The sequence below is a fragment of the Agelaius phoeniceus genome, chromosome 2 (assembly GCF_051311805.1).
Source record: "Agelaius phoeniceus isolate bAgePho1 chromosome 2, bAgePho1.hap1, whole genome shotgun sequence".
NCBI classification, from domain to species: Eukaryota; Metazoa; Chordata; class Aves; order Passeriformes; family Icteridae; genus Agelaius; species Agelaius phoeniceus.
This window is the reverse complement of record NC_135266.1, coordinates 20,720,261-20,745,703: the sequence shown is the minus strand read 5'-3', so window position 1 is coordinate 20,745,703 and position 25,443 is coordinate 20,720,261. Positions and strand designations below refer to the sequence as shown.

At 40.1% G+C, this 25,443-nt stretch overlaps 1 protein-coding gene across 5 annotated transcripts in view; it reads left to right on the top strand.

Annotated features, from left to right (window-relative positions):
• The first annotated feature begins 1,636 nt into the window (after positions 1-1,636).
• SHROOM2 (shroom family member 2) overlaps positions 1,637-25,443 on the top strand; it is a 116,043-nt gene continuing 92,236 nt past the window's right edge. For 3 of the 5 annotated variants that reach the window (XM_077173216.1, XM_054654876.2, XM_054654875.2), the window contains exon 1: positions 1,638-1,999. In XM_077173216.1, the coding sequence (XP_077029331.1) occupies positions 1,781-1,999 (219 nt within the window). In that variant the 5' untranslated portion in view covers positions 1,638-1,780. Of the gene's footprint in view, positions 2,000-25,443 lie in introns of all 5 variants that reach the window. The other 2 variants (XM_077173212.1, XM_077173204.1) reach the window with 1 other exon arrangement.

Below are 25,443 nucleotides of genomic sequence, written 5' to 3'. Positions count from 1 at the left end.
CACAAGTGAACAGAAATCAACCTAATCATATATTTTTCTTTTTTCTAGATGTTCTCCAATCTGCTGCTGGGATTGACACCTCAGGTGTTCAGGTGTTCTGAACCCAAAGTTTTCTTTAGGTATTGAAGAAACATCCTGTAGCTAATCCTAGAAGTACTGTAGGGGAGAAAAAAAGAAACAAAAAAAAGGTTTAGTTTGAGGCAGGAGAGTTTTATGAGAAATAAACCAACTGAAACAGGAGTTAGAGGAATAAACCACATAATCAGAATGCCCCAAGATTCACTTTCAGAACGCAAAATATGTGACCTGTTACATCATCACACAAACTTGTAAAATCCCACTGCATGTAACCAGGCACCTCCATGAGACAGCTCATCACATGAAAAAGTACCTTGAGGTTCACTAGTCTTTCAGTGAAATGCCAAGGAGGACTGTGTGTTAGCACACTGGGGGCACTCAAACCTAGTCCTGATTTAAGGCACTGAAACCTCCTATAAAGTGATTCAATTAAACCTCGAGAATTGCAAAAAAAGTATTCTCAATCTCAATAAGTATTTCACTCCCAGCCTCACCACTAACTCAGAGAAGGCATCAGGCAAACGCAAACCCTGCATTTATTTCCCATCCAAGATTTGCCTTCAGATTAGCACTTCTAGTCCTGCCTCGCACTCTGCCATCAAACTTTTTTAAAAATCTGGGACTCCAAATCTCCTTTCTATTGGATTTATTTGCTGAAAGCTTCACCTGTGTTTCCCTCCGGTTCTTGCCAGTGCCTGGCCCGGCCCGTCCGTTGCGGCGGCGGGGGCCGGGCCGGGCCGGGCCGGGCGGTGCCGCGGGGCTGCCGCTAGAGGGGCCGGGCGGGAGAGCGCGGCCCGGAGCCCGCGGCCCCTCCCGCCCCACAGGTGGTGGAGGCAGCGCGGGCCGGGAGGGGCCGGCGGAAAGCTCCTCCTTCCTTCGGCTCCCCCTGAACTGCCCCCCGCATTGCCCGGCTTCCCCCTCCCCGAACACCGCGGCGAGACGGGAAGAGCCGGCAAGAGCCGGCCCCCTCTGCGCTCCCAGCCCCGGCCCCCCGCCGCCTGGCACGGCGGAGGCGGGGCGTCCCTGCCCGGATGGGGGGCCGGGTCTTTCTTTCACGGCTGCCCTTTCACCCCACCCTCCACCTGCTCGCCGCTTTTGTTTGGGAACGGGGGCGGAGGGGAGGCGCGGCCGCCCCTGCGTGCGGTGGGGTGACCCGGGTACGGCCCCGGGCCCAGCCGCGGGGTGACTCGGGGCTCACGGACCTTTTCGCTGCTGCCTTTGTCTGGCGGCCGGCCCGGGGCTGCTCCCCTCTCCCCCCTCCTCCTCCTCCTCCTCCTCCTCCTCGGCCGGGGGACTGCGCTGCGGGGCTGCCGCTCTCTGGGAGGGGCGAGCGGCTGCCCCGCTGGTGAAACGCGGCTTTCGTCCTCTTGCCGAGGCGAAGGGGAGGCGGGGGCGCCTCTCCCCGCCGCGCTCCTCCCAGCACCCCGCAGTACTCGGCGGCATTTGCCCCGCCGCCAAGTTACCACAAGTTGGTGCCGCCCCCCCTCGCCGCCGGGCTCCGGCCTCGGCGTGAGACAATACCGCGGGCTGCGGGGGAGGAGGAAGGGGAGGGGGCGGGCGGAGCAGCCCTCTCTCGCCGCCGATGGGGCCGGGCCGGCCGGCGCTGCGGGGCGGGTAGGTGGCTCCGCGGGCGGCCGCCGGCTGGCGCGCACCGGGGAGCGGCCGGCAGAGGCGAGCCAGCCCCGGCGGCGACGGGCGCTCCATGGAGGACGTGGGGCTGCGGGGCGGACGGGAGCGGCTGGCCGTCGGCGACCCACGGCTCGGCGGCGGGCTGGTGGAACCGGGGCCCGTGATGGTGATGGTGGAGCAGCGGGCAGCCGAGGGCTACAAGCTGGTGGAGGTGCAGCTGACCGGCGGGGCTCCCTGGGGCTTCACGGTGAAGGGCGGACGGGAGCACGGGGAGCCCCTCATCATCACCAAGGTGAGCGGCGCCGTGCGGGGGGGAGGCGGGTCCGGCCGGCTCCATTTTGCCGTGCCCGCGGCGGTGACAGCCCGGCCGCGCCGCCTGCCCGCAGCCCGGGGCGCAGGTACCGCGGGGCAGCGCGCCCAGCGCAGGTGCCGCCGGGCCGGGGCCGCTCCGGGGCCCCAGCGCCCGGGGAGCGGTACCGGAGCGTGCGGGGCTCATCCCGGCAGCTCTGGGGGCAACAGGTTGCTGGGCGCAGGCAGCGTGGCGGCTCCGAGCCGCCGCTTCTGGCCGCTCGTACGCCCCAGTAAAAAGCCGGCGCCGTCGTTGTGGGCGCTGGTAACTGCGGGACCCGAAACCCTCTGCTGGGCTGGTCCCTCCCTCCTTCCCCTCCGGGCTCCTGGCGCAGGAGGGCATGGAGACTGAAACTCGCGGCTCCGAGGCTGTTTCCTCCGCTGCCGTTGCACTTGCAAATTCTAAGTAATTAGGATAGCCTTTTGTTTGTCCCTTCTTCTTTAAACAAAAAGGTCTTGTGGGTAGTGACCAAATCCATGCACGGGGTAGAGAGACATGCTTGGGTATATATGCACTATCTGGTTGCCTTGTTTCTCTTTTGTGGTTTTTTTTTTCCTTTCCTTTTCTTTTTTTCTTGTCCTTGTATGCTTACAGCTTTACTCTCAGTGTGCTGGACGCAAGTTAAAAGAAATGCTTCACGTTTTGTAGAAATTCTTTTTCATCTGGATGTGTTTTGACTTAAGAGCCCCCATTCTCAGTAATTGTTGGTTTTTGCAGTTAAGACAGCTTTCATGTTGCACAGTGAAAGCACATGAAAATAGATCCATATGTTGTAGTGAAAAAGAAGTCACATTAGCAAAGCACATTTTGCTCAAGATCTGTCAGAAAGTTATATATATGCTTTTGTCTCCAAGACCTCCAGACTCTGCCTGTTCCCATTTTGAAAGTGCCAGAGAGTGTCAGAGGTCAACAAGTCCTGGTTTATCCACAACAGAAATTACACTAATCTTATTTTTCATCTGGTTTTGTTGTGAGTTTTCTAGTTGGTTCCCTTCTCCCACCCTTGAAACAACTGTGTTACGAACTTTCCCAGTGAGAACTTTTCAAACCATCTGTTTCTAGATCACTTCCCTAGTGCTGTTTTTCAAGGAACAACAGTCAGTGTCAAATGTATAGGGTGAAAAATGACTGCAGGAGTGTTGGCTGCTTACCACTGTCCTGAATTAGAGAACAGCAAAGCCGTGAGCATTTGAGAAAAGGAGAACAGAGCTATATATGCACTAGCTATTAAGTTCCAATTCAAATAATTCCACCTTTCTGGTAGTGGCTAATAAGTGCTACATCTAAAGACTGATCAGTGATGCTTATTCATAATGTTACCTAGGTATTAAGTAACAGGCATAAATATTTGTGGCATGAGGATGTGGCAGTGGTATGTGGAGAGAAGTGTCTGTGCCTGGGAACCTTTTCAACTGGGTCTGTTGCAAGGGAATAATTAAGTGGAACCACACAACTGTGCTGCTCTGTGGAAGAGCAATCTGGGTCCATCCGTACAGTCCTAGGAATAAGAGGGGAACCTGGATCCTTGGGTTTAAATTTTTGAGTATATTTTTATTTGCTGTGGTTGGATACAGTGGTATAGAAATAGTTTTGAAACCAGGGACTGAAACTTGTGTGCCCAGAACTATGATATTTTAGCTGCAAAATTTTCCGCCTTGATTTGGCCCACCCATCATGGTGTTTTGGTTTTTTTACTGTACTGCTTCTAGTGGTGGGAAGAATATTTTACAAGAGAGTGGTTAAAACAGTCCCTCCTTGCAGGAGATGTAAGGTTTGTCTCCTCTCAGCTGAAGAGAGCTCTGAACTTGTTACCCTGCTCCTGAGTGAGGATCATTGGACTGCCAGGATGAGGAGATGCCGTTTCACGAGTGCTTCTATCTGTGGCATGTGTCCTTCCTTCTCAGAAGACTGATGGCTGGTCAGTGGGAGAGCCAGGAAAACCCAGTGGACTAAATCCTTCAGGACAGCTGTGGAAAAACTCCTGGTTTTGTGGATTGAATCTGTGCTTCAGCCTTAGCTGGCTATAAAGCTCTGTCTCACTCTAGTCCAGAGCATCTCTGGGGAAGTGAGGGTGGATGACGACAACTGCCAGCTCTTCAAGGAATGTGACAAGGTGTGAATGGAGTCTCAGATAGCAGCTGCTTAAGGGGGATTTCTAAAATTCTGCTTGTCTCTGCTGCGCTTTTACAGTCTCAAAAGCAAGATGAGCCTTTGAAGAAAGTTGCACCTTTATGTAAATGCTGAGAAGTCTGTGTTTGTAAATATTTGCCACTTTCTTTAGCATATATGGCACAACTGCCGGAGAAGTAGCACCAAAAAATACTGTAATTGAAAAATTCATGAGTAAATATATGGTGTTCACTTTTCAGCACTTCGTCTGTAATACACTTCTCCATTTCTCTGATTGTGTGGCTATTTCACTTGCTGTTAGGAAGGGAAATTTTTTACTACAGGTGTATCATGGGGGGAGTCTAGGGCAAATACTGGCAGCAAGTACTACTTGGGAATTTTTTAGAAATTAAGTCAATTAAAACAAGAATATCTTTTTGATCCACCAAACTGCCAATAATCAGAAAAAGCAAGGCAAGCTAAAGAGGAGAAAATGTGTCCAGCCTTACCAGAGGTGTAAGTGTGTGCTCAGCTGCTGGAGTTTTGTCCCTGCTCATTGCAGCGGGGTTGCACTGGATGACCTTTAAAGGTCCCTTCCAGCCCAAACTATTCCATGATTGATGCCGTGAGGGAAGTGCTTTGCCCCGAGAGGTCAGTGCACAGTCACACTGCTGGTGCCCAGCAGTGGGCCCAGCACTTTCAGGGTGGGCAGATTTCCCCATTCACAGTAGCTTTTCTTTCTGTACCTGAAACAAGACTTGGAGAAATAGTCCAGAAATAGAACCAGGTAGGCAGAGTATCAAGTTCACCTGCCAGGCACAAGCCTTTTTAAATTTTTTTTTTCCCTTGCCCTTTTTTTTTATTGCTGCAATAGGTACAGAGAAAAATGGTACATGATACAGCTTGCTCGATCTTTAAACATAGCTGGTCGTCTAAAGCTTGCCCCACCCAAGTGCAAATGGTGTTGCTAATATTTAAGAAAAAAGTCTTTTAGCATTGTCACTGTGTTGCATACCATTATTTTTTAATGTCCCTTTAAAAAAATACTTTACATTTTTTCTGAGCTCTGCATGTGTGTGTGATAACATTCCAAAAAAAATTGCCCAAAGGCAGCTTGTTCTTGCCTAATTTGACATCTTAAAAGAAAGGACTTGCTTTTTATGGCACCATGCATATTTCAACAAAAGGTGAAATGAGAACTTAGAGGACAATAATTAGAAGTCTCAGGAGCCTCAGTTTGTATTTTCCTCTTTTTTAAAGAAACAACATCTGAAGAGGGAGGTCTTATTGGAAATAATGAAAATGAAAAGTCAGAGTGCTCAAGAGTGAATCTCTTGAAAATCTCCCATAGCTGCATTATCTTGATTACTTTTACTTTAAAAGTGCTCTTATCTGAGATGCCCAACTTGCAGTGTCAATCATACTATTGATTGTGGGTGGTGGGTAGAGAGTCGTTTCACTTCCTGTACTAACAATATCCTTAAGAACTCTGAAGTTGTTCTGCAGTCAGCTTTATCCATATTACATTAATAAATATGAGAACATTCTAGTTCATGCATTTCAAGAAAGATTGATGCATCATTTAAATGAATTTCTCTTTAGTATCAGCTTTACAAGAGCCCACAGCTATACCTCCTCAAGCTATGAGCTCATTGCAGTCTAATCAAGGCTGAGCTTGGCTGGTATTTCAGCAAGATTTCCAAGTGAAACCTGGACTGTTGCAAGAAGTTTTGTTGTTGATTTAGTAGATAGAGTTCTTGTCTCCTGAATCAGTGCTGAATTCATGCCCCAGCTGGAGGTGCTGCCTTTTAAAAAGGAGTATCAGACTCAGAACTTTTATTTTCTTTATTCCACTGCACTTTCCTAATGTGCTCCTGTCTGTGGTTATGTGTGAATTGTATTTTTTTTAACCTAACAATCATTTAAATTGTATAAAGAAACGCTTCTCTATTTATTGGCTGTAAGACTTCTCCATGTGACTTGTATTAATTTGTTGTTTCAGTAGTAAGTGATTGCTGTTTTAGTTAGGTAATTCTTTATTCTTTGGCCTTAAACATGTAACTAAAAGCAATTACTTGCATCACCATACTGCAACAATATCAATAAAGAGCTTTATTGATACTGTATACAAAAAAACAAACAAACAAAAAAAACCCTAATCAAACACAAATGCCAGTTTCTTCCCCCAAGTTAGGTGTTTGAGGTCAGCTGCACCGTTTGTAGACACTAACAATTCTTAAATTTGGCTGTGAAGTTTGATGTCCAGAAACACCAGCATTTAGCAGTAATCCTGTGAAATTCCTGACTGCTTCAACTTAAATGCAGCCATTTGTGTAAATAGCTGGTTTATAAGTTCTTAGGAGGCATTGTACTGTGGCCAAGAAAGAATTCTAATCTAGGTCTTCATATCCCAACAAGTTTCATTCACTTCCTTCACTTCTAGAAAGATAATACATGGAGGATTATTCATTCTGTTTTGTTTTCTGTTCATTTTCTTTTGGTCATCAAACCCAAGTAGAATTACTGACCTGTATGTGTCAGAATTTTAACAAGTGTAATAGTGAACAATTTTGGAAGAATGTGTCAGATCATGTTCTGTGTTTCTTTTGAAACGTATATTCAGTTTATCTTGCAAGATGGGCTTATGGTCTGAGTTGGATCCTTTTGTGTTGCTCAATTTGATAGTTGAGAAGTACTAGGAAATGTGTTTAAAACGAATGTTTTAGGCTTGAAATAGTATCATGTAGTTATTTATATTTTCCCCCCTGCCAAATATGTTAAAAATTGGGGTTTTTTTTCAATGCTGTTGAAAGTGTTTTGGGTGGTGCTTTCCTTGGAATCTGGTTATTAGATCCCAGGTTTCTATTACTGGAAGAGAGGAGTTGGCTTGCTTTGATGCAGGAAGATCTTATTGCTTTTAATTTGGTAAGCTGGTTGATGAAGGGAATGGTCTCGATTTTAGTGCTTTAATGGCTAGTGAATGATCTCTTTATTATGACTGTTAATTGACTGGCAGAATGGTGGAGACCACCACCCTCATATGTGGTGTGGAAGTCTGAAGCTTGGGAGGTTGGGTTTGCAGGGTTTTTTTTGTTTTTTGTTTTGTTTTGTTGGGGTTTTTTTGTGTGTGTGTGTGGCTTTGTTTTTTTGGTGATTTGTTTTGTTTTTGCGAGGGCTTTAAGAGTTGAAATGGCACCAGTTTGGGAAATTGCATTAAAAAGTTATGTTGGATATTGCCACCTGTGATCTAAAAACTGTAAGGTATTGAAATGAAAGGATAGTTTAAAGGCTTGTGACTTCAGAAGTCTCAAGTCAGTTGAGTTAGGTGCTTAGCAGTCAAAGAGCGTGAGAGTGGGGTTTAATGGTGTAAACTTGCAGTACTGAAATTGCAGTCCTCCTTTGTGCATTTCACACTACATTTCAGGGGAAAAATCTTCCAGAGGACTCAGAGTGCTGTTTAAAATCAGAACTAAGAAACTTTGTTACAACAAGTGAACTTCTAAGTCTTGGATATACTGGTTGGTTCCAAATTGCTTTTTATCTCCTCTGCATTTTCCTCTTTCAGCTTCTTGGGCAAAAACTGTCAAATTTATCATGATTTTTTAGTTTGAAAGAAAACACAAACAGAATCATTCATGTCTGTGGAGTCTGCCAGAAGAATTGTGTGTTTTGTGGGAATAGTTACTGCAATAGGAGTGAGAGAGCTGGATTGACTGTTTGAATGTGTGGTCTGTTTAAAGGACAATTTAAACTTCTCTGGTTCTTAGTTCATACATATGTTAATGTGTGCTTTTCAGTATGAATTTTGGATGCTCTCATAGACATCAGTGTGGAAATAAGAGATCTGCAAGATACCTCTAGTTGTTGCTTGCTGTTATCAGAGATTTGCCAGTAATGCAATTTATTATCTAGATATCCATCATGTTTATGGTTTTGTTTCTTTTTTAAGAGGAAAACCAGTGTGGGTATGTGTGGTGTTTATGCATATGCTACATATGCTTTACTCAGTTACTCAATAGACTGTACTTATTTTTATCTGCAGACCTTGATTCATTGTGTGCTCTCTGCTTAATGAGTGTTTAAAGTATGGGAATGTGGAAAGAATAAGGTAAATGGGAATTGAAACGTGGCTGTGAATAGATTAGAGGAAACAACTGTTTGGTAGTAACAAAGGCAGTATTTTATTACATGTGAGCTTCTTTCTTCTTAAGAAAAGCTATTTGTATTTCGTCTTCCTATGCATTTGTAATCTATACATAGAATAAGTAATATGTATATGGATCTAGTTGTGTGGGTCAGTTTGTCATAGAAGTTTGAGACAGGTCCTAGATATTAGGGAGATTTTTTACTTGCTGTGCATTTAAGAGATATAGTGCTTGCAGATTTTCACAGGTAAAGTAAAAATTAATGCAGTTATACTAAGACTTCATTTAATCTATGAGGACTTGCTTTCAGCTGTTTATTTTGAACCTATTTGGTATTGATATCTCTCTATAAAACTTAAAATAATTCTGCACTTTTGGGTTTGGGCTTGTTTTTACTTTGGGGGCTTTTTTTGGTGTGTGTGTGGGGTAGGTTGCTTATCTTTAAGGTAAGAAACAATCTTGGAAGCTTTCTAACTCCATGTAGCATAATATTTTCAGTTTATGGGTTTAAGTTTAAGTTTATTTTCAGTTTAAGGGTTATGCAGGAAGTATGCTGTGCTCTCCTTATCCCCTCATACCCTCTCCAAGAATATTATCGCTACTCAGGGGGGAATTATTGGGAGTTGTAATTTTTGTACTCTTAACTTCATAGATATGGTCATATACAAGCAAGAGAGAATGTAAGGTTTTTGGAATGAGTAACTGAATGTTTAGTGTTTAAATGAATTCATTGTGACAGGAATAGTCTACAAAGTTTTGAACTGGAATCAGTTTTCAAAAATCAACTTGATGGACTTCTGAATATTTGTACCCTCTGTATATGTTTTGCCAAGCAGGAGACTTCCACTGGTGTTCATCTGGGTTTAAGATGAATGTTTACTAGAAGGAGATAGTTTTGAAAAGTATTTTGTAGTATTTAAATTAGGCAGGACTTAAGTGTTCTGAATTGCTTTCTGGAGGTGCCTGCCACTTGCTGTCAACTGTGTGAGAATCTGAGGAAGCCCCTGGTTCCTCAGCACATGCCTGGATCTTCGTGGGTGCCTGTAGTAAGGTGAAATATTACTGAGCAAGAACATCTCTGTATTTGCAGTGCATGTGTGCTTATACCTAAAATATTTTTTAAGAGTTTATTTCTCTGATTGTTTCTGAGCATAGCTTTTCATTTTGGTTTATCAAGCTGATCAGGGGAGAGTTGTTACCTACAAGGACAACAAATATGAACTTAGAAGAGAACCTCCTTCCTCTCTCCATAAATTAATACAGTATTAGTGTTCAGTCTCTGAATAATTCAGGGCATTTTTGGTAAGCACAGATCTCTTATTGCAGATAAGAGAATGGCATCTGCCACATGATTTTTTGGGGGGTTTTTTAGTGGCCTTCTTGTGTATCTGAAGGTCTTTGTGGTGTGCTGGACTCCCCCAGGCAGAAAGAGCCAACTTGCTGGTAAATGCTGGAAATGCAGCAAATTGCAGCTTTGAGAAACCAAATAGCTTTTGTCAGGTACACAATTCTTGGGTTGACTCTTAGAGTAGAAACAGATGGAGCTGAGTGTTTGATGATAGAAAAGAGGTGGTTATTTCAAAGTTCCTCCAAACCTTGATGAAATGCCAAAATCTACTGAAAGGTTTGAGCTGTTTAGTCAAAAGCTCAGTAGTACTGGCACTGAGGGAAATGCCTCACATCCTGTCCCTGTACTTCTCCTACCTTACCCCATTAGAAAGGAAGACTTCCCCTCTGCCACCAGCCCTGCTTTCTCTCCATGTAAATCTGTCCATTTCTAAATTGTTAGGTTCTTTGAAATGTTTAAATTCCTCTTACTTGCTTAGAAATATCTATTAACTGATATATGAGCTAGGAAACACATTATCACATTTCTTAGATACAGATTTTCTGAAGAACTGTACTTAATAATGAGGATTTTTTTTTTAAAGATGTAGAGTGGCCTGTTTTTCAAGATGGTACAGAAAAGGATGGGCCAAATCTTAGTGTCTGGAAGCTAGAAATGGGTAACATAGTTGGGAAATCTACTTCAGTGTTGAGAGGCTGTATCCCTTTGGATAGCTAGTAACAGTGCAGGTTCATCCATTCTTGCAGTCATTTCTCTGGTTGAGTGACCTTTCAGAAGGAAAATGGATCATGATTGAGGGTGTTCTTATAATTGTGATTGTAGGTGGCTTTATTGGATCTTTTCTTTGCTCCAGGCTCTTTGCTGTTCTGTCAATCATGTTTATAAGTTTTAGATCATTTCTGTACTCACTGCACAGAAAACACTCTAGACTTTAGCTGTGCATTTGTGTAATCTACAACAACTGGATGTTTCATGTTCTGGTAAGAGCAGAGAGGCATCTCTGAGCAGTTTGGCAACGAGTCTAAGAATGCTTTTGCTGATGTGTGTAGGGTGAATTCAATTTGATTTTATGGAAACTGCAGCATAACCTACTGGAACTAAGCTTTTTTTTTAATAATGGAAATGCATGAACTTCATTAGAAGTTGTGCTTTGAGTGTTTGGGTTTGTTTTGTTTTGGTTTTTTTTTTTAATGAAAAAAGATCCATGTGAAACTTACTTGAAAAAATATCCAGAGCCTTTTAAAATGGCCAAACTTTTTAAATTTAGAGTAACAAGTTCTTCATCCTCAGTCCTTCTAGAATATTCTCTCTGTAATGGAGTTGCAGTCAAGTCTGGATAGCTGAAGGAGGGAGGGATCTGTCAATGGGGAGCATGAAAGTCCAGTAAATTTGTTTAGAAGTGATGCACAGGTACCTACTGCTGTACTTGAAATTGCAGTTTCAGTACTTTTCCTCTTCAGTAAAATATGCTTCCTCTCAAAAAACCTTCACAAAGCTATACAAACAGATTATTTTGGACTTTTTTCTCTCTCTTGAGATAAAACATTCTTTGCTACACAGTTGCTTTGAAGACTTCCACATAAATTATGAAATAAAGCAGTGTCTCCCAGTTTCCCAAATACATATAAAGTAGTCAGCGTTCTTTAGGAAATAAGCTTCTGATTTGATTCAGTGAATACTGTTTGGGAATAGCAATACTTTATTGGGAAGCTGTGTATTTTTCATTAAAATACTCTAGTTTTAGGATAGTATCATAGAAACATGATTTAATGACTAAGGAAGTGAAGTGCTTCCTACACAGTGTCAGTTAGTCATCAGTGTGTTAATTTTCTTAAACAAATTACATGCAAAAATGGGCTTGTGGGTGTTTAGCTGGCTGATATCTGATGTAGTGAATTATACAGCTCCTGATGAGTATTTGGATTCTGGATAATGCAATAATTACAGTATTGCAATTTTTTTTCTTTTCTTTACAAATACATATTTTGTTGACTTAGAAGAAAGCAGAACATTAGATTTTCAGCAGAAACATTTGCAGGTTTTTTTTAATGGAATAGCAAAACATCCATTTCACAGCCATTCATTCAAGTAAAAGAAAGATACAAACATGCTGTGTTGACATAAAGTAGTGTTTTATTGGGTGTTTATATGTGGAAAGAATTTTAGGATAGCAGGGAAAACTTGAAGCTTCATGTGTCTGTTAACTATTCAAAACAATAATTATGTTTAACTCAAGACTTAAGAACTGTATGCTTTAAAAAACAGCTTTTATAAACAGTTTTTAATCTTTTTCTTACATAACTATTTTGATCAAGTGCCTTTATTTCCAAATAGAAAGGCTCCTGTAAAATTAAAAAAAACAGTGTCTTGTTTTGTGGGAGATATGATATAAATAATTCTCTTAATCGCAACTCTCATGTCTTAATGCTTCTCCTGAATTTCAAAAAATTGGTAGAACACAGCTTTTAAGTTCTGAGGTAATTTTTTTCCCTTTTAAATTATGCATTCTTAGAATAGAACTTTTGTACTTCTTATTCTTTTCCCTTTATCCCATCTTATAAAAGGTAACATAAAACAATTCGCTCCCCTACTTATAAAATGGAAACTCCAGTGATATATTGGTAAAATAAGTTTTTTCCTACACTCTTTACCTTCTGGGAACTTGGTGTTTTTCCTGACTGCTGTGGAAGATAGCTATCAAGAGCAGGGAGTAGGGCCGTGCCTTTTCTGACACCTTGGAGACCTGAGGAGTTTCTGTAATTACTCAGTCTCTTGGTAGGGAGGGGTGCACCACAGGTCTTTTGTTGCTCAACTGCATGTCTCCTGTCTGATTCAGGAAATCATCATCTGAACAAACACTGTAGCTGTGACCTGTTCTGTCAGAGATGCCGGTGATCAGAATATGCAAGTCAAGATGCATGTGGCTCTTTGGTGGTTGTTTGCTCCCTTGAAGCCATTGAGGGTCAGAGTAGGCAAAGCTTCATCACAGAGCCCTGTCAGAGCAAAGAGCTGGAAATTCACTGCATTGAAAATTGGGAGATCTAGTAAATGAATTACCTCTTTTGCCATGGGTTGCTTATGTACCTCTGTGGAATTGTGGAATTTTGTCTGCTTTGCCTCTGGTGATGAATAGAACTAATACTATTTCACAGAAGTCTTGTTTCTCATGAAACAGACATGATGCAGAAGGGCTGAAATATTAGTGACAAAAACTTTCTAGTCTTTCTATTAAGACCTAGAAAACAGACATTTGAAAACCCTTGGGGTACACAGAGTTGTGTCAAAAGGCTACAGCTATGTGATTCTGTTCATTTTTATTCACAGCAGACACAAGCACAAAGTATTGTTTTATCTACAATGTTCATCATAAGTAATGTACCAAAGTGTGCGGTTAGGTCTGTGTTTACAAAATTAAACCCAGTATTTAGCCAAAATGCACAGATGCTTTTGGTGCTTCAGAAAGTAGAAGAGATGAATGGAGTGAGGTGAGTCAGCACCTGAGTGCAAGGCAAAAAAACCCCAGTGTGGACTACTTAAATAGTAGGTCAGCCAGCCATTTGAAACAATTGTTGATAATAAAACTTCATATGGAAATATATTTTTGTAGCCAAAATGCATCCTTGCTGACCACTTGAATTTTCTTCAATTTCTGGTGATTGTGACACACTTACAGCTCTCTAATGGAAAGATACTGTCAATGATGAAGATTGATGATGGTTTCATCAATTGTCTAAGGTGATAGCACAACATACAAGTTTCAGCAGAATGAGGGGAGCATGTGCATGTTTTCTTCTAGCTGCAGACAAAATAAAAAAGTTTAGTTTGTCTGCACATTATTAGCAGTAATTGGAGGCTACTGTCTGTGTTGTGTCAATTGGTGCCATCCCCCTGCATTTCAGCCTCAAGGTGTTGGGCTAGTGTAGGCTCCACCTTAAATCCACTGCTGCAAACATCGAGTCTTTAGCAACCTGGTTTATTTTGCTGAAAGCTGACTGGGGAAATGTTGCACGAGCAATTTAATTAACTGATTAGAGGGAGTGGAGATGAGCAGCAGGGAGTGGCAATATCGTGGTATACAGTCACATGCTCTGCAGTGACTAACAGGCTTTAGTCCAGCTGACTTCCAGTGAAAATGAAATTCAAGTACCAAAATAATTTTGAAAATAATTATCTTTTGTTTCCTAACTTTTGAATTTTCATTAACAAGCAGTCTGAATCTAAAATTTGTTCACCTCTCTTCTGAGGACAGAATGGGCATAACTATTATTAATATCACTGTAAAAAGAAAACTATTTTGCCTTGTTTTATTTTTGACTACCAAAAAATACTTGACATTTAGTTATTTAGGAGAGCATGTTTGCGAAATCAGCACTAAATTAAGTTATGACATGTTATAGCTGGGTCTGCATCTCTTATCGGGACTTCTTTGCCTAAAACTTTGGAAGTTTCTGTTCCATTTGATTGATGCTGGCTGCAGTTTTTTTATGGCGAAGTTTTCTTCTGAATTTGGAGAAATTTCTATGAAGTTTTTTGGGCCTCTTGTTTTGATACTAAAGAAAATTTGTTTTATACCTTTCAATACCATGCTGCTAGTAATTACTGCTTTAAAAAATGTTTTTGAACTTTGCACTGAATATTTTTTTTTAATTTTTCTGATTTGTTTAAATCTGTTGACTCTGGATGCCCCATTCCTGGGAGTGTTCAAGGCTAGGTTGGGTGGGTCTTTGAGCAATGTGATCTAGTGAAAGGTGTCCCTGCCCATGGCCAGGGTTTTGGAGCTAGATGACCTTTAAGGTCTCTTCCAAACCAAACCATTCTATGATTCTATTTGTCCATTAAATTTAGCATTTGCATGTTATTCTGCACGGTTGTAAGGAATCTGAGCTAGGGTTGTGTATATGTAACAATTACAGAAATCTGAAATAATTTTACAGAGTGATTTGGTCTTTACATTTTATATACTTGTAATAGTTTTGGGGTTTTTTTTCTTTTACTTATTGTTTTTTTAAGAAAAAGCAAAAGAAAACTGATGTCCTAGTGGTATCTATGTAATTTTATCAGCTGAACTGCATTTTCCAAACTAATTTTCCTGTGGGACTCAGCATTAGAAGGTGACTGGGGTACCTTGTCCAGTAGGTTTAGGTATCTCCTTTGCCAAAGGAATGTTTGGATTCAGGAACCTGGTCTCCAGGTTCTGGAGGGGCTGTGTTGTAATTTCTTCTTTCTGGTGCTTGGGCTCAGACTTTTCTGAATTTCCTTTAAACCATTTGAGTGTTACCTCTTCTTACCTAAAAGTCTTTTTCCCTTGTCATTCTCTACATGAGTGATTCTGAATTCCACTAAATAGCCAACATTTTCTTTCTTTACCTGTTCTTTCACTATGCTATTTCTTTACCAATCTCCAAAGCTTGTTTTGCCTTTAAAGGCCAAAGCCTACAAAATGTGAAGGACGTTCTCTCAGGACTTGCAGTTGATTGCGACTTCTAATAGCTGGGCACTTCCAAAGGTGAAGAGACACAAGGCATGACATTGTGGATGCTGTCTGATTACTTCTTCCCCTGAAGCAGGGGTCACTAGAGTATTTCAAACGTAGTTGCCAGTTTTACTTCTTAACATAAAGATTTATTTTCATAATTTTATTTCTTCATTTGTTTCTTGGAACTGGGTGAACTATTTCAGCTGAAATGTAAGAAAAATCAATGTTTGAATCTTACATGTACAGTGAAGAGTTTCTGCCTAACTAATTGAACTATGGGAAATTCATCAACCACTGAAAGAAAATATGATCTCATAATGGAAGCATTGAACAACTTTGATTAGTGAAGTGGTTAATACCACCTGTGGTTAATTACTGAAATGGATCTTGGAGTAAGATGAGGACACAAGATGATTTTTGTAAAACCATGGCTTAGATACTACTTCATTAGAAAGGTGTAATATGTAAATAAGAGCAACAAAATGACGCCTGTATTTTCTATTCCATAAATTTAAATACAAATGAATAGGAACTCAAGAGCTTGCAGGAAGAACTGTGACTTTTATGTTTTTGTAGTTGTATTTGAAGTTAATCAGCCTGGTTTTTTTAATTCAAAGCCAGAGTACACATAACAAACTGTGACCTGAAAAAGTATCCTGTGAATTTTGGTACGCAAGAGAGCACATTGTTTTTTCTCTATCTCTGTGAGTCATGCAGCTAAAACATCTCATCCAGCTTTAGTTTTGAGGACAAAAGTGTGTAGCAAGGTTAGGGGATGTTTTGTAGTGTTTGATGATAGTTGTCCAGGTGCTGATTAAATTTTAGTAAAGCACTAGAAAAATGTGTCTCCTTTCTGAGATATTCTGAGAGTTATTTCCCTTTCTGGTTAGGCTGTGAGTGGAGGCAGAAGGATCATGACTAGGAGTAGTTAGGCATTTTTAACAGCAGAGATAGCTTTAATGTACAGTGTCAGAAAAGGAATTTTCCATTCTTGAGTACCTTATGCAAAGCTTGCAGTTTTGGAAGGAAAGCAGGAACACCTTATGACCTCCAGCATATTCAGGGGTTTGGTTTTGAGGTTTTTTGTTTTAAAAAAGTGACAGTTCAAATGCATTTTGTTCTTACTTGATTTATGTTCACAGATCCATTTCCTGAACTGACCAAAAATCTGATAATGGATGCCAGTTTCTTGAAAGGTTTCAAAGTTACATATTAAAATTAAATCTTGAAGTTCATAACCTTTGCTTACTGAATGCTGGAGCTCGTTCTCAAAGAAATGGGAAAAAACCCAAACCTGTAAGCTGTTACCTCAGTTATTGCACCTCAGTAATGCAGTGTGGGTTGTGCACATGAGATGGGGACTTCCCCCCCAAGGCAAGAAGAGACCAAGGTTTTAATGAGAAGTGGATGATGCAGTGGCAATCAAAGAAAGGATAGTGCAAAGTTTTGGGTGTTACAGCCAAGGTTGCAGTCACCATTAATTGGCAGTTTTTTTAATCCCGGTGCTGACAATTGACACGAGCTTCCAGTTTGTTAAAAGTATGTTGAAATTCTAGTATGGAGCTGGAGAACAGCCAGAGTTACTTAAAAACTGACAAAGTGTATTTTACTCAAGGAAATTGAAACACAGACCAAAATCCAATGGATTTTTAATATTAAGAAACTTGAAGACTTGGCCATGTTTGAAATAATAGTAATAGTTTTTTCTACTCTTTAAGCAGTATGTCTTGGAACTTCTTGGAACTTTGTTCTTATGTTTACTCTTGCTTGGTGGCTTGTTGTTGTTTTTTTTTGTGTGTTTTTTTTCTTTGTTTGGGGTTTTTGTTTTTTTTTTTTTTTTTTTTGTTTTGTTTTTTGTTTTTTTGTTTTTTGTTTTTTGTTTTGTTTTGTTTTTTTAAAAGATACTTGCTCAATGCGAAAGAAGTTATTGGCTCGGTGTCAGTGTACCTGGAAGAAGGTAGATCAGAAATAAAGCTGGATTATGAACTGATGGACCTTTTTAGTATGTTGTCCATTCAGAGTTTCTGAAGAAACAGAAAACTACATTGGGATTCAAAACCAAAAAGCTGGAGTTGTATGGTGGCAGAGTAAATTCTGTTAAATCATAGGATCTGTAATTGTCAAGTTGTCACAGGGCAACTGAGCAATGAAAGTTTTGACTGATGCCATTCAAGTAATGTACAGGGAAAAATTGAGTTTTGTTTTGTATTGCATTGTGTTTGCAGGATACTCAGATGAAAATATGTGGCTTTGTTGATAGTTAAACACAGCTTTGAATCCCTGTTTTCATGATCATAAGAATGTTTATATAAGATATGAGATCGGGTCCTTCTCTGAAATAGTACAATATTTTCATTTATCATGTGAACTCCAGATGACTTCTGAGATGATAGAGGATAGTGTTGGAATTTCTTCAGTGATGCTTTATATTTTATCCCCCCCCCTTTTTTTTTTTTAAGAACTTAGCTATAGCTTCAGTAGCTCTGGAAAAAATCACTGAGATAAGTTAGATGCGAGTTATAATTAAATGATTATGCTTAATGTCATATCTCTGTAGTTTTGAATACTGTATTACATCCTGCTCTTCTTGGTGATTCTTAGTCTTATCCTCAGTGTCATAGTAGTGTTGGGAGGTAAAGCTCTCTTTGTGTGGCCTTCTCTGGGGTGTAGAAAAATTCTTAAAATTATCCATTCTCTTCATAAGGACCACCTTGGCAGTAAAATAACTCAAAATCTTTAGGGTTGAAACCAAAATTGCATTTAATTTTTCATTTGGATTCTCTACTTTTCTCATTATGTTACACTGTTTTAAATTCCTTCTCATAGAGTTCGATGCAGTGTGTCTGATGATGTGTAAGTGTATTTGAATTGTAACCTGTTTTTAATGAAAACAAAAGATTGAACAACCTGTTCTAGAGGAAAGTATCTGGGCCCGTGGCAGGGGGAGGAACTAGCTCTTCCAACCCAAATCATTCTGTGTTTTGCTGTGCACTAGCTAGGAAAATGCTTACAACTTCTTTGTTGCTAAGGTTATAACAAGCCTCGGTGCCTGTTTCTTCCAAGATACTCCTCTTGCTTGCGGTTGCTTTTGGGTGGAGACCTGAGGGTGTGCAGCAGCACTGGAGGTAATTATCCGAGATGACAATAGCAGCCACTTGTGCTTATCTCTGTGGCTGGATCAGTTTTGTGCTCATAATTCTCCCAAGGAAACCTTCCCGTGGGCAGCTGTGTCACACTGATGCTCTGTTGTAACCTGGCTGGAGCCAGCCTGTGACTCCTTGAGCGTGGGATTTGTATCAGGGCACAGTTTCTGGTTGCTTGGTAGTTTCAGAGGGAAAGATCTTCGGGAAATAAATGTGGCTAATAGATTTGCAAATGTGATGAGATCTTAACGTGCAGGTCATGAACAACAGTGATGTATTGGCTACCCCAGTGATGAGGAAAACATCTTGGTTTTGCCAATCAAAGATTTCCATTAAAGGCTAGACATATTTTTTCCTGATTTGTGGCAGTCTCTGTGTAATGATTGTTGCAGAAACATCTCTGTGTATTCTCAGAGAGCAGCTTCTAATTTGTTCCACATTTAAAATTTCATACATTTAGAGAAAACCAGTATTCTCAGGTCTTAAAGAACATACTCTGGTTCACAGAGGGAAAAAGTAGTTATAGGGTCTTTCTGGAAAAGTTAAGGAGACCAGTAATTTCAGTTGATGATATGTTGCCTAGGAAGATTTCTGTTAATTTTATTTAGGTGAGCATTTATGGATTCACTACAAGCAAGGAGAAAACTTGTGAATTATTTTTATTTAGTCATAAGTTCATGTAATTTTGTTTTGTCACAACTTGGCCTTGGTATTCTGAGATTTTGCAAAAATTGAGTATTTGTCAGCTTTATTTAGCGATTGGAGTTACAATTTCCTCATGAAGCTTTAAAATTCCCAGCTGAAATTCTTCTGTTTGATAAATGGTAGCTGTTGGCACTGGTAGAGTCTGTTTGTGATGAGCCTCTGTCAGTATGTGCTGACAAAATGGTGATTTATCTACTGTCCAGTCCAAACCAGAGAGCCTGATAAGTTAGCAGTGCTTTCCAGTCAGTAATATTGCCTTTTTTAAAAAATTTTATTTGATAAATAGCAATACAGATTTGTATCAATTCATTTCAAAAGCTTCTGTTTGACTTTGGATTGTAAGTACACTCAAAATACTCTTAGTATTTTATGCTCTTAGTGCTCCACATACAGTGTCGCCATGAATTTCGCAGGATAATTGGTACCAGACAGTTTAAGGATTTTTAGATATTGTCTGTATTTCTTCATCATTCACTGTTTGTTCTTGTCTTCAGAGTTAGACATTTGTTGTTTTTGTAGGTCCTTCATTTGAGATTGCCATCCTATGAATATCCATTCTATGAATGCAGTCTTCCAGTACTGTTTTTCCAAACCTGTTTAGTCCTGAAAACAACATCTGTTGCTCTTGACTATCACCATGTTGCTTAGAGACATCATGACCTTATACCTCTTTCTGAAAACACTTTACCTGTAATTGTTGACAGCATCCTCTACTTTTAAATCAAAAAAGAAATTATTTTTTGTTCTTCTTGGCTTGCTAACCTGCACTTTGTAGTAGCTGCTGTATAGCCAGCTTAATGTACTCTGTGTTACAGATTGGTTTCCTCCATTTTTCTCCTTAGCATTGTGAGACAGGGATATTGTCTGGGTGGTCATATCTGCTGTATCTAGGAACATGAGGACAGCTGTACTGAGTAGGGACAAAGTCTACTGCACCTAGTTTCCTGTTTGTGGAAGTAGCTAAGGAATAGTTCTGATAATAATAATAACTGAGGAATACTTCTAAGAAGCAGAAGTATAATGTAATTTTAAAATTATATTATTTCCCTTTCTTTCACTTTTGATACAGTTTTTAGTAGAAAGGTAGGGATGTCTGAATTGTTTGTGTTTAAATTAATTAGCAAATTCATGGCAGGACACTTATTTATTTTTTTTCAAACTCACTGTATTTTTGAACTTTTGCCTTCCTTGGAATCTACTGGCAATGTTTTCTACCTGCTTTTGAGAAAATGATGCTATTTTACACAGCTGTAGCTGGCTTTGTTACAATTCTGAGAAATAACTGTCCCTCTCGATTTTGTTTTGGATTCAAAATGTGTGGTACAGCCTATTATATAATAATTCTTCTTGCTACATCGTTTCTAAGCTCACATCTGTCCTGATTAAATTCTCTTCATGAAGATTTTGGGTCAGAATCTCTGACTAGCCTGTTCTATGCTCTTATATTCTAAATTCTGCTGGATTCTAGTTTGGGTGGGATTACATGAAACTTTCTGTTTACAATAACATAGGGAATTCAGTGACACAGGACCATCATGTGACTGAAAGAGAGCAAGCTATTCCCTTTCTGGTCATTCCAGATATTTTATTTACTTGTTTGGTGGTGACTACTTGAACTGCTGTTTTCAGAGCACAGCAGACAGAGCATGATGCAAGTGATGATCTCTGGCATGCCCAGAGAGCCTTGCCTTGGGTGGTATTTGTTGTGTGTGGGTGTGTGTGGAGTTTTGTGTGTCTGTTCCCTTATCTACAGTGACTTTAGGCAATTCAGTCTTCATTGCATGGCTCATTGCAGCCAGTGCAGCTTTGACTAAGCCAGGTAGTCTTACATCACTGACAAACTTTGTTCATCCTCTTGCAGATCAATTGAATAAAAAAAAATTGCTAACAACAACATGAACAAAACCCCGAACCAAAACTTCTAAAACCAGAAATACTGAACAGCACAGTCCATGGTGTAAATTCCAGTGAAATGCTTTTGGTATCCTTTCAATATTGTGAAACTGGCCTTTTTATTTCTATCCCTTGTTACCTCCTGACTGGGCTTTTAGAGAGGAGTTATTTTTAATCCTATGACAGCATAGTTTCTTGTAAAAGTTTTGTTAAGAAACACCATCAAAAAACTAAGAAACCCTCTCTGGGGAGAAAGAATTATCTGACCAATATACTATACTTCTGTTGAGTTGCAAAGAATGTGACTCAACTACAAGACAGAAGCCTGCAGAAATCACCTTTTGCTGTTGCCTCCTGTGTTTTACTAATGCCATATCTTCTGTAATGTGTAAGTTGGTAGAAACTAGTAGTCATGGGCTTGCCTTCATTTTCTCTGAGCTTTTGTGGGGCTACTGTGGACACTAATATATTGCTTTCATTTTGTGAGGTAGCAAGGTTGTTTTAAATGAGGGGTCCTACTCTGCAGTAAGAGTTGCTTTAAAACGTAGCCTGGTCTTGACTTTTTTGAAGGTTGTGGTCAGATTTTTTCCCTCCCTCTTACTGTTGAATCAGTGTGACTGTTCTCCTGATTCTCCATTTTTTAAGAAATTATTCTGGTATATGGGAATTTCTAGGTTTGTCTCTAAAACTTTTTTTCCTTTAAAATTCTACACAATGCTCCACTTAACTGTTAGTGGCAATGCAGCATCTTGCTGAGTGTGTTTATTGCACATAAATTGTTTCTCAGGATCTGTAGAGATTGGGAATGCAGATCTAAATTATTCATTTTGACTTCTCCAATCAAATACTGAGGCTCCCCTCTTGATCTTCAAAATTCTCTAGTTCAGTTCTTGACATGTGTTAGAATAGCAGCATTGTGACTTTAAGGGAGCAGGAAAGACTGTATAGAAAATGAAGTTACATGATCCTGATGATTTTAGAGAGTGACCTGGAATAAAACCTGTCTTGCAGTGTGAGCAATGGGTTTATGCTCACAGATGCCTGACCAAAAGCAGATTTTACAAGCAGCTGTATTTTCTTTCTATCAGTGCTCCTGTACCTTGTTTATAAGACATAAGCCTAATCCATTTTATGATCAGGGATATTTACCAGCAAAATTTGAGCATTACTTGAGGATTTGGGGTTTTTGTGTGTGTGTGTGTGTAGTCTCATGGAATTACCAACCATAGCCTGTTTTTTGTTTTTATAAATTATTAAGTATTCTTTATTACTTAATTGGATAATTAACTTTGTCTTTGTAGGAGGAAGCTGTTTCTCAGTAAGACAGTCCTATTTGTTAGACTCCTGTCCAACCAGTCCTGGATTTGTTGGACAGTCCTGTCCTAAAAGCTTTTTCAGAATGTATTCTGACTCTGAGGCTTGACATTTGATAATCACTGAGCCCAAACCCACTTGCATGTATTGATAATGCTTTCTGTGTTTCTTCAGTATGTTCAGTTTCTCTCTGTGGTGTAGAATTGCCTGGCTGTATTTGTTTTCTTTCATTTCTCCAAGTGCTTGGACAACATAATTCCCTTATCTGGCATTGACTGGGTAGGAACATCATTTGCTTTTCTCAGGCACAAGGAAGCAGCATGTCTTTTATTCTGCCTTAAAGCCAGAGTTACAATGTTGCTTCCCTTATTTAAAGAAGGGTTGTGAGCTGAGTGAGCCTTTTGAAATGACAAATCTTTGCATAATTATGGAGTTTTTTTCAAGGCATCTTGTGCCAAAATAGAGATTATTGGGAAAAAAGGGCATGTAAGGTTATGTTGTGAACTAGATATTACCCGGGGGCCTGGATTCTGTTTCAGGATTTGTTAAAGGCCCCCACTCTTCAAATCTCATTTTGGCTAAAGACACTTCAGTGCAAGATTCAGGCATTCTTTGTAATCTCCTTTTTCTGTTATTTTGTCACACCCTTGTTCACTTACATGAACTCAGCTGTGCTTAGGAGAAAATATCATTGCTCCCAGCCCACTGTGTGGGCTGGCTGGTTGGAGAATACAGCAGGCTGGCATCTTAGCTCAGCTGTGGGCTTGATTTACTGTAAATGGGCTAATTAACCATGAGGTGCCCTGTTTGTCTGTAGGGAAGCTACATATGGGTATGCCTGAGTTGCTTACAGTTTTCTGTTTCTGTCCATTGATTTTTTTTGTAGTTAGATATAAGGAGGTAATAGTTGTGAACAAAACTTGAAATACAATGCAGAGAAATTGGCAGAGCAGCTCTTTTGTGAACTGCTCAATTTGTGCTCAGCATTTCTGGATGTTTTTAAAATATAATACTAGCTCAGAATTTTGTGCTTTGCTGTTAAATAACTGAGAACTGTGATTTGTTCTGGAGAGTCTTAATAAAGATTAATTGATGGCAGATCTGTGCTTTTTAACTCTTTCATGCAGAGAGACTTAACAAGTATTCTGGTACTTTTGAAGAAAGACTAGAGCAGCAGTTTGTTATTACCATGATTGAGGTAAATTGGGCTGTCTTAAGTGTGTCATTACAAACCCACTGTCTTTTGGTATTTGATTTTTTTCCCTATTTGAAAGACAGAAAATTCTTGCAAAGTTTTTTCTAATTGCAGGACCTCTCTTCTGCAACTGAGACAAGCACTTAAAATCTCATACTAGCAACATTTGCATATCAGTCTGTTCATTAAAAGACATGAATTTGCTCTCCAGCCTTATCATTTACTATTTTGTACCATATGTAGCCAATTAAAAAACAAGGTAAGAAAATATTGTTTGCTTTTTTCTATATAAATAAATGGAAGTGAGCATAATAGCAGCCAAAAGAAACATTCCTCTGTGATTGCAGCAAGGTTTGTTCAAAATAATAGGGTTTATATTTTGTAAATGTTTGGTTTGCCTCTGATGTTTAAAGTTTTAGGCTCTTTAATGTATGTGGGTGCATACCAGGCTGAGTGTAAAATTTCAAAACCCATTGGTGGAAGTCTTGTAAGACAGGACCACCTGCTGTGTTTGCTGGGCTGTTTCAATTGCTCTGTTATGCAATTTCTTCTGTTGCAAGTTGAGGAAGACTGAGGAGGCCACTAGGTTAAAGTATTACTTGGCCTTAAGTGTTTATGCTGGTCACCATTTTCCTCATCTGGGAACAGACAGTTTTATCCAGCGACTTCTAAGTCTTCTGGATCCACAGAATGATGGATCCTTCTTTATGCACAAATATGCACAAAACACCAGCATCCAACCAGCTGGTGTTTTGTGCATATTTATTCTCAGGTTTTAACACTGAAGTAGCTGTTGAGGCTGTGTGTGACGCTAGCTTTGCCATTCTAGTCATAGCTGGTTAATGAAAATTGTTAAGAATAGTAAATTCTTCTGGCTTTGTAAGTGTCTTTGTGTAAGTATTCTCGCAGGAATAGTGGGTGCTTTGTTTTGGGACTTCAGGTAAACCATGCAGAACTGTATGGTAAATGGTAATAACAATAGCCAAAAAGCATCTGAGTCAGCACAGGAGATAATTGAAAAATTCCTTTGTGTTGAGCGAGAAACTTTTGTTCAAAGGACTTTTCTTGTCCCCAGAGGACCATACTGCTCAGCATACCTCTCGTTTCACAAGCAGCCCTGTCTATGTACCTGTGGAAGAAAATCAGATTTGTGAACCTAATCCAAATTTTTTTGTTTTCTCTGTAAGGTGTCTGTGACTGTTGACTAGACCAAAAGTGTAGTCTAATGCGAACCTCCAGACTTCATAAGCAAAATTAGGTCTTACCCTTTGTCCAGTCCTTCTCTGTAAAAGAAGGCCCCTCAAAGCTTTGTGAGCACTGATACAGGATGACTTGATGATGTCTGAGCCATTTAAAAAGCTTCCTTCTAGCAGCATTTCAAACCAAAGCTGCCTCTAGGAGCTGTTCTCCAGGGTAAGGTGGTGCCAGTGTGGGACAAGAAATCAGCCTATGGGAACTGCTGTGTGCCCCTTAGCCACAGTCAATGCTGGGCAAATACTGTCAATTGATGAAATTTGCCCCTTGCAAGATGTAGTGAGGAACTAATGCTTTAATAAACTGAGAGTACTGAGATAAATCACAGGCAATTGAATGCCATTTTAGAGGCAACTCAAATACGTTCTGCCACATGGGTCTGTCACTTACATTGTAAGGTCCCTGCAACAAAAGCACTGTGCTGAGCACTTAGTAATGGAAAAGCAGTGGGTAAAGGGAGCCTGAGACCTGTTTGTGAAAAGCCCTGTGGATGTTAACTGTTGAGAATAGGTTTAAAGGTCTTATTTTGTCCAACTTTGAGCTGGTTTTATATATAATAAATGATTTGAGTAAATTAATTTTGAATTAAAAAAAACAGATCTAAATAAGAGGCATCTTCAGTTTCCACAAAGAAAGCATCTATAGCTCATATTTTTCACACTGAAAATAATGCTGTCTAGTTAGACTGGATTTCTTTGGCAACATTAGTCAGAAATACTCTAGTGGCTAATGCTGTGGGTCAGTGCTAGGATGGGTGATTTAAAAGCCATTAGCTTGTGCATTCCTGGTTGTCTTTTCATAATTT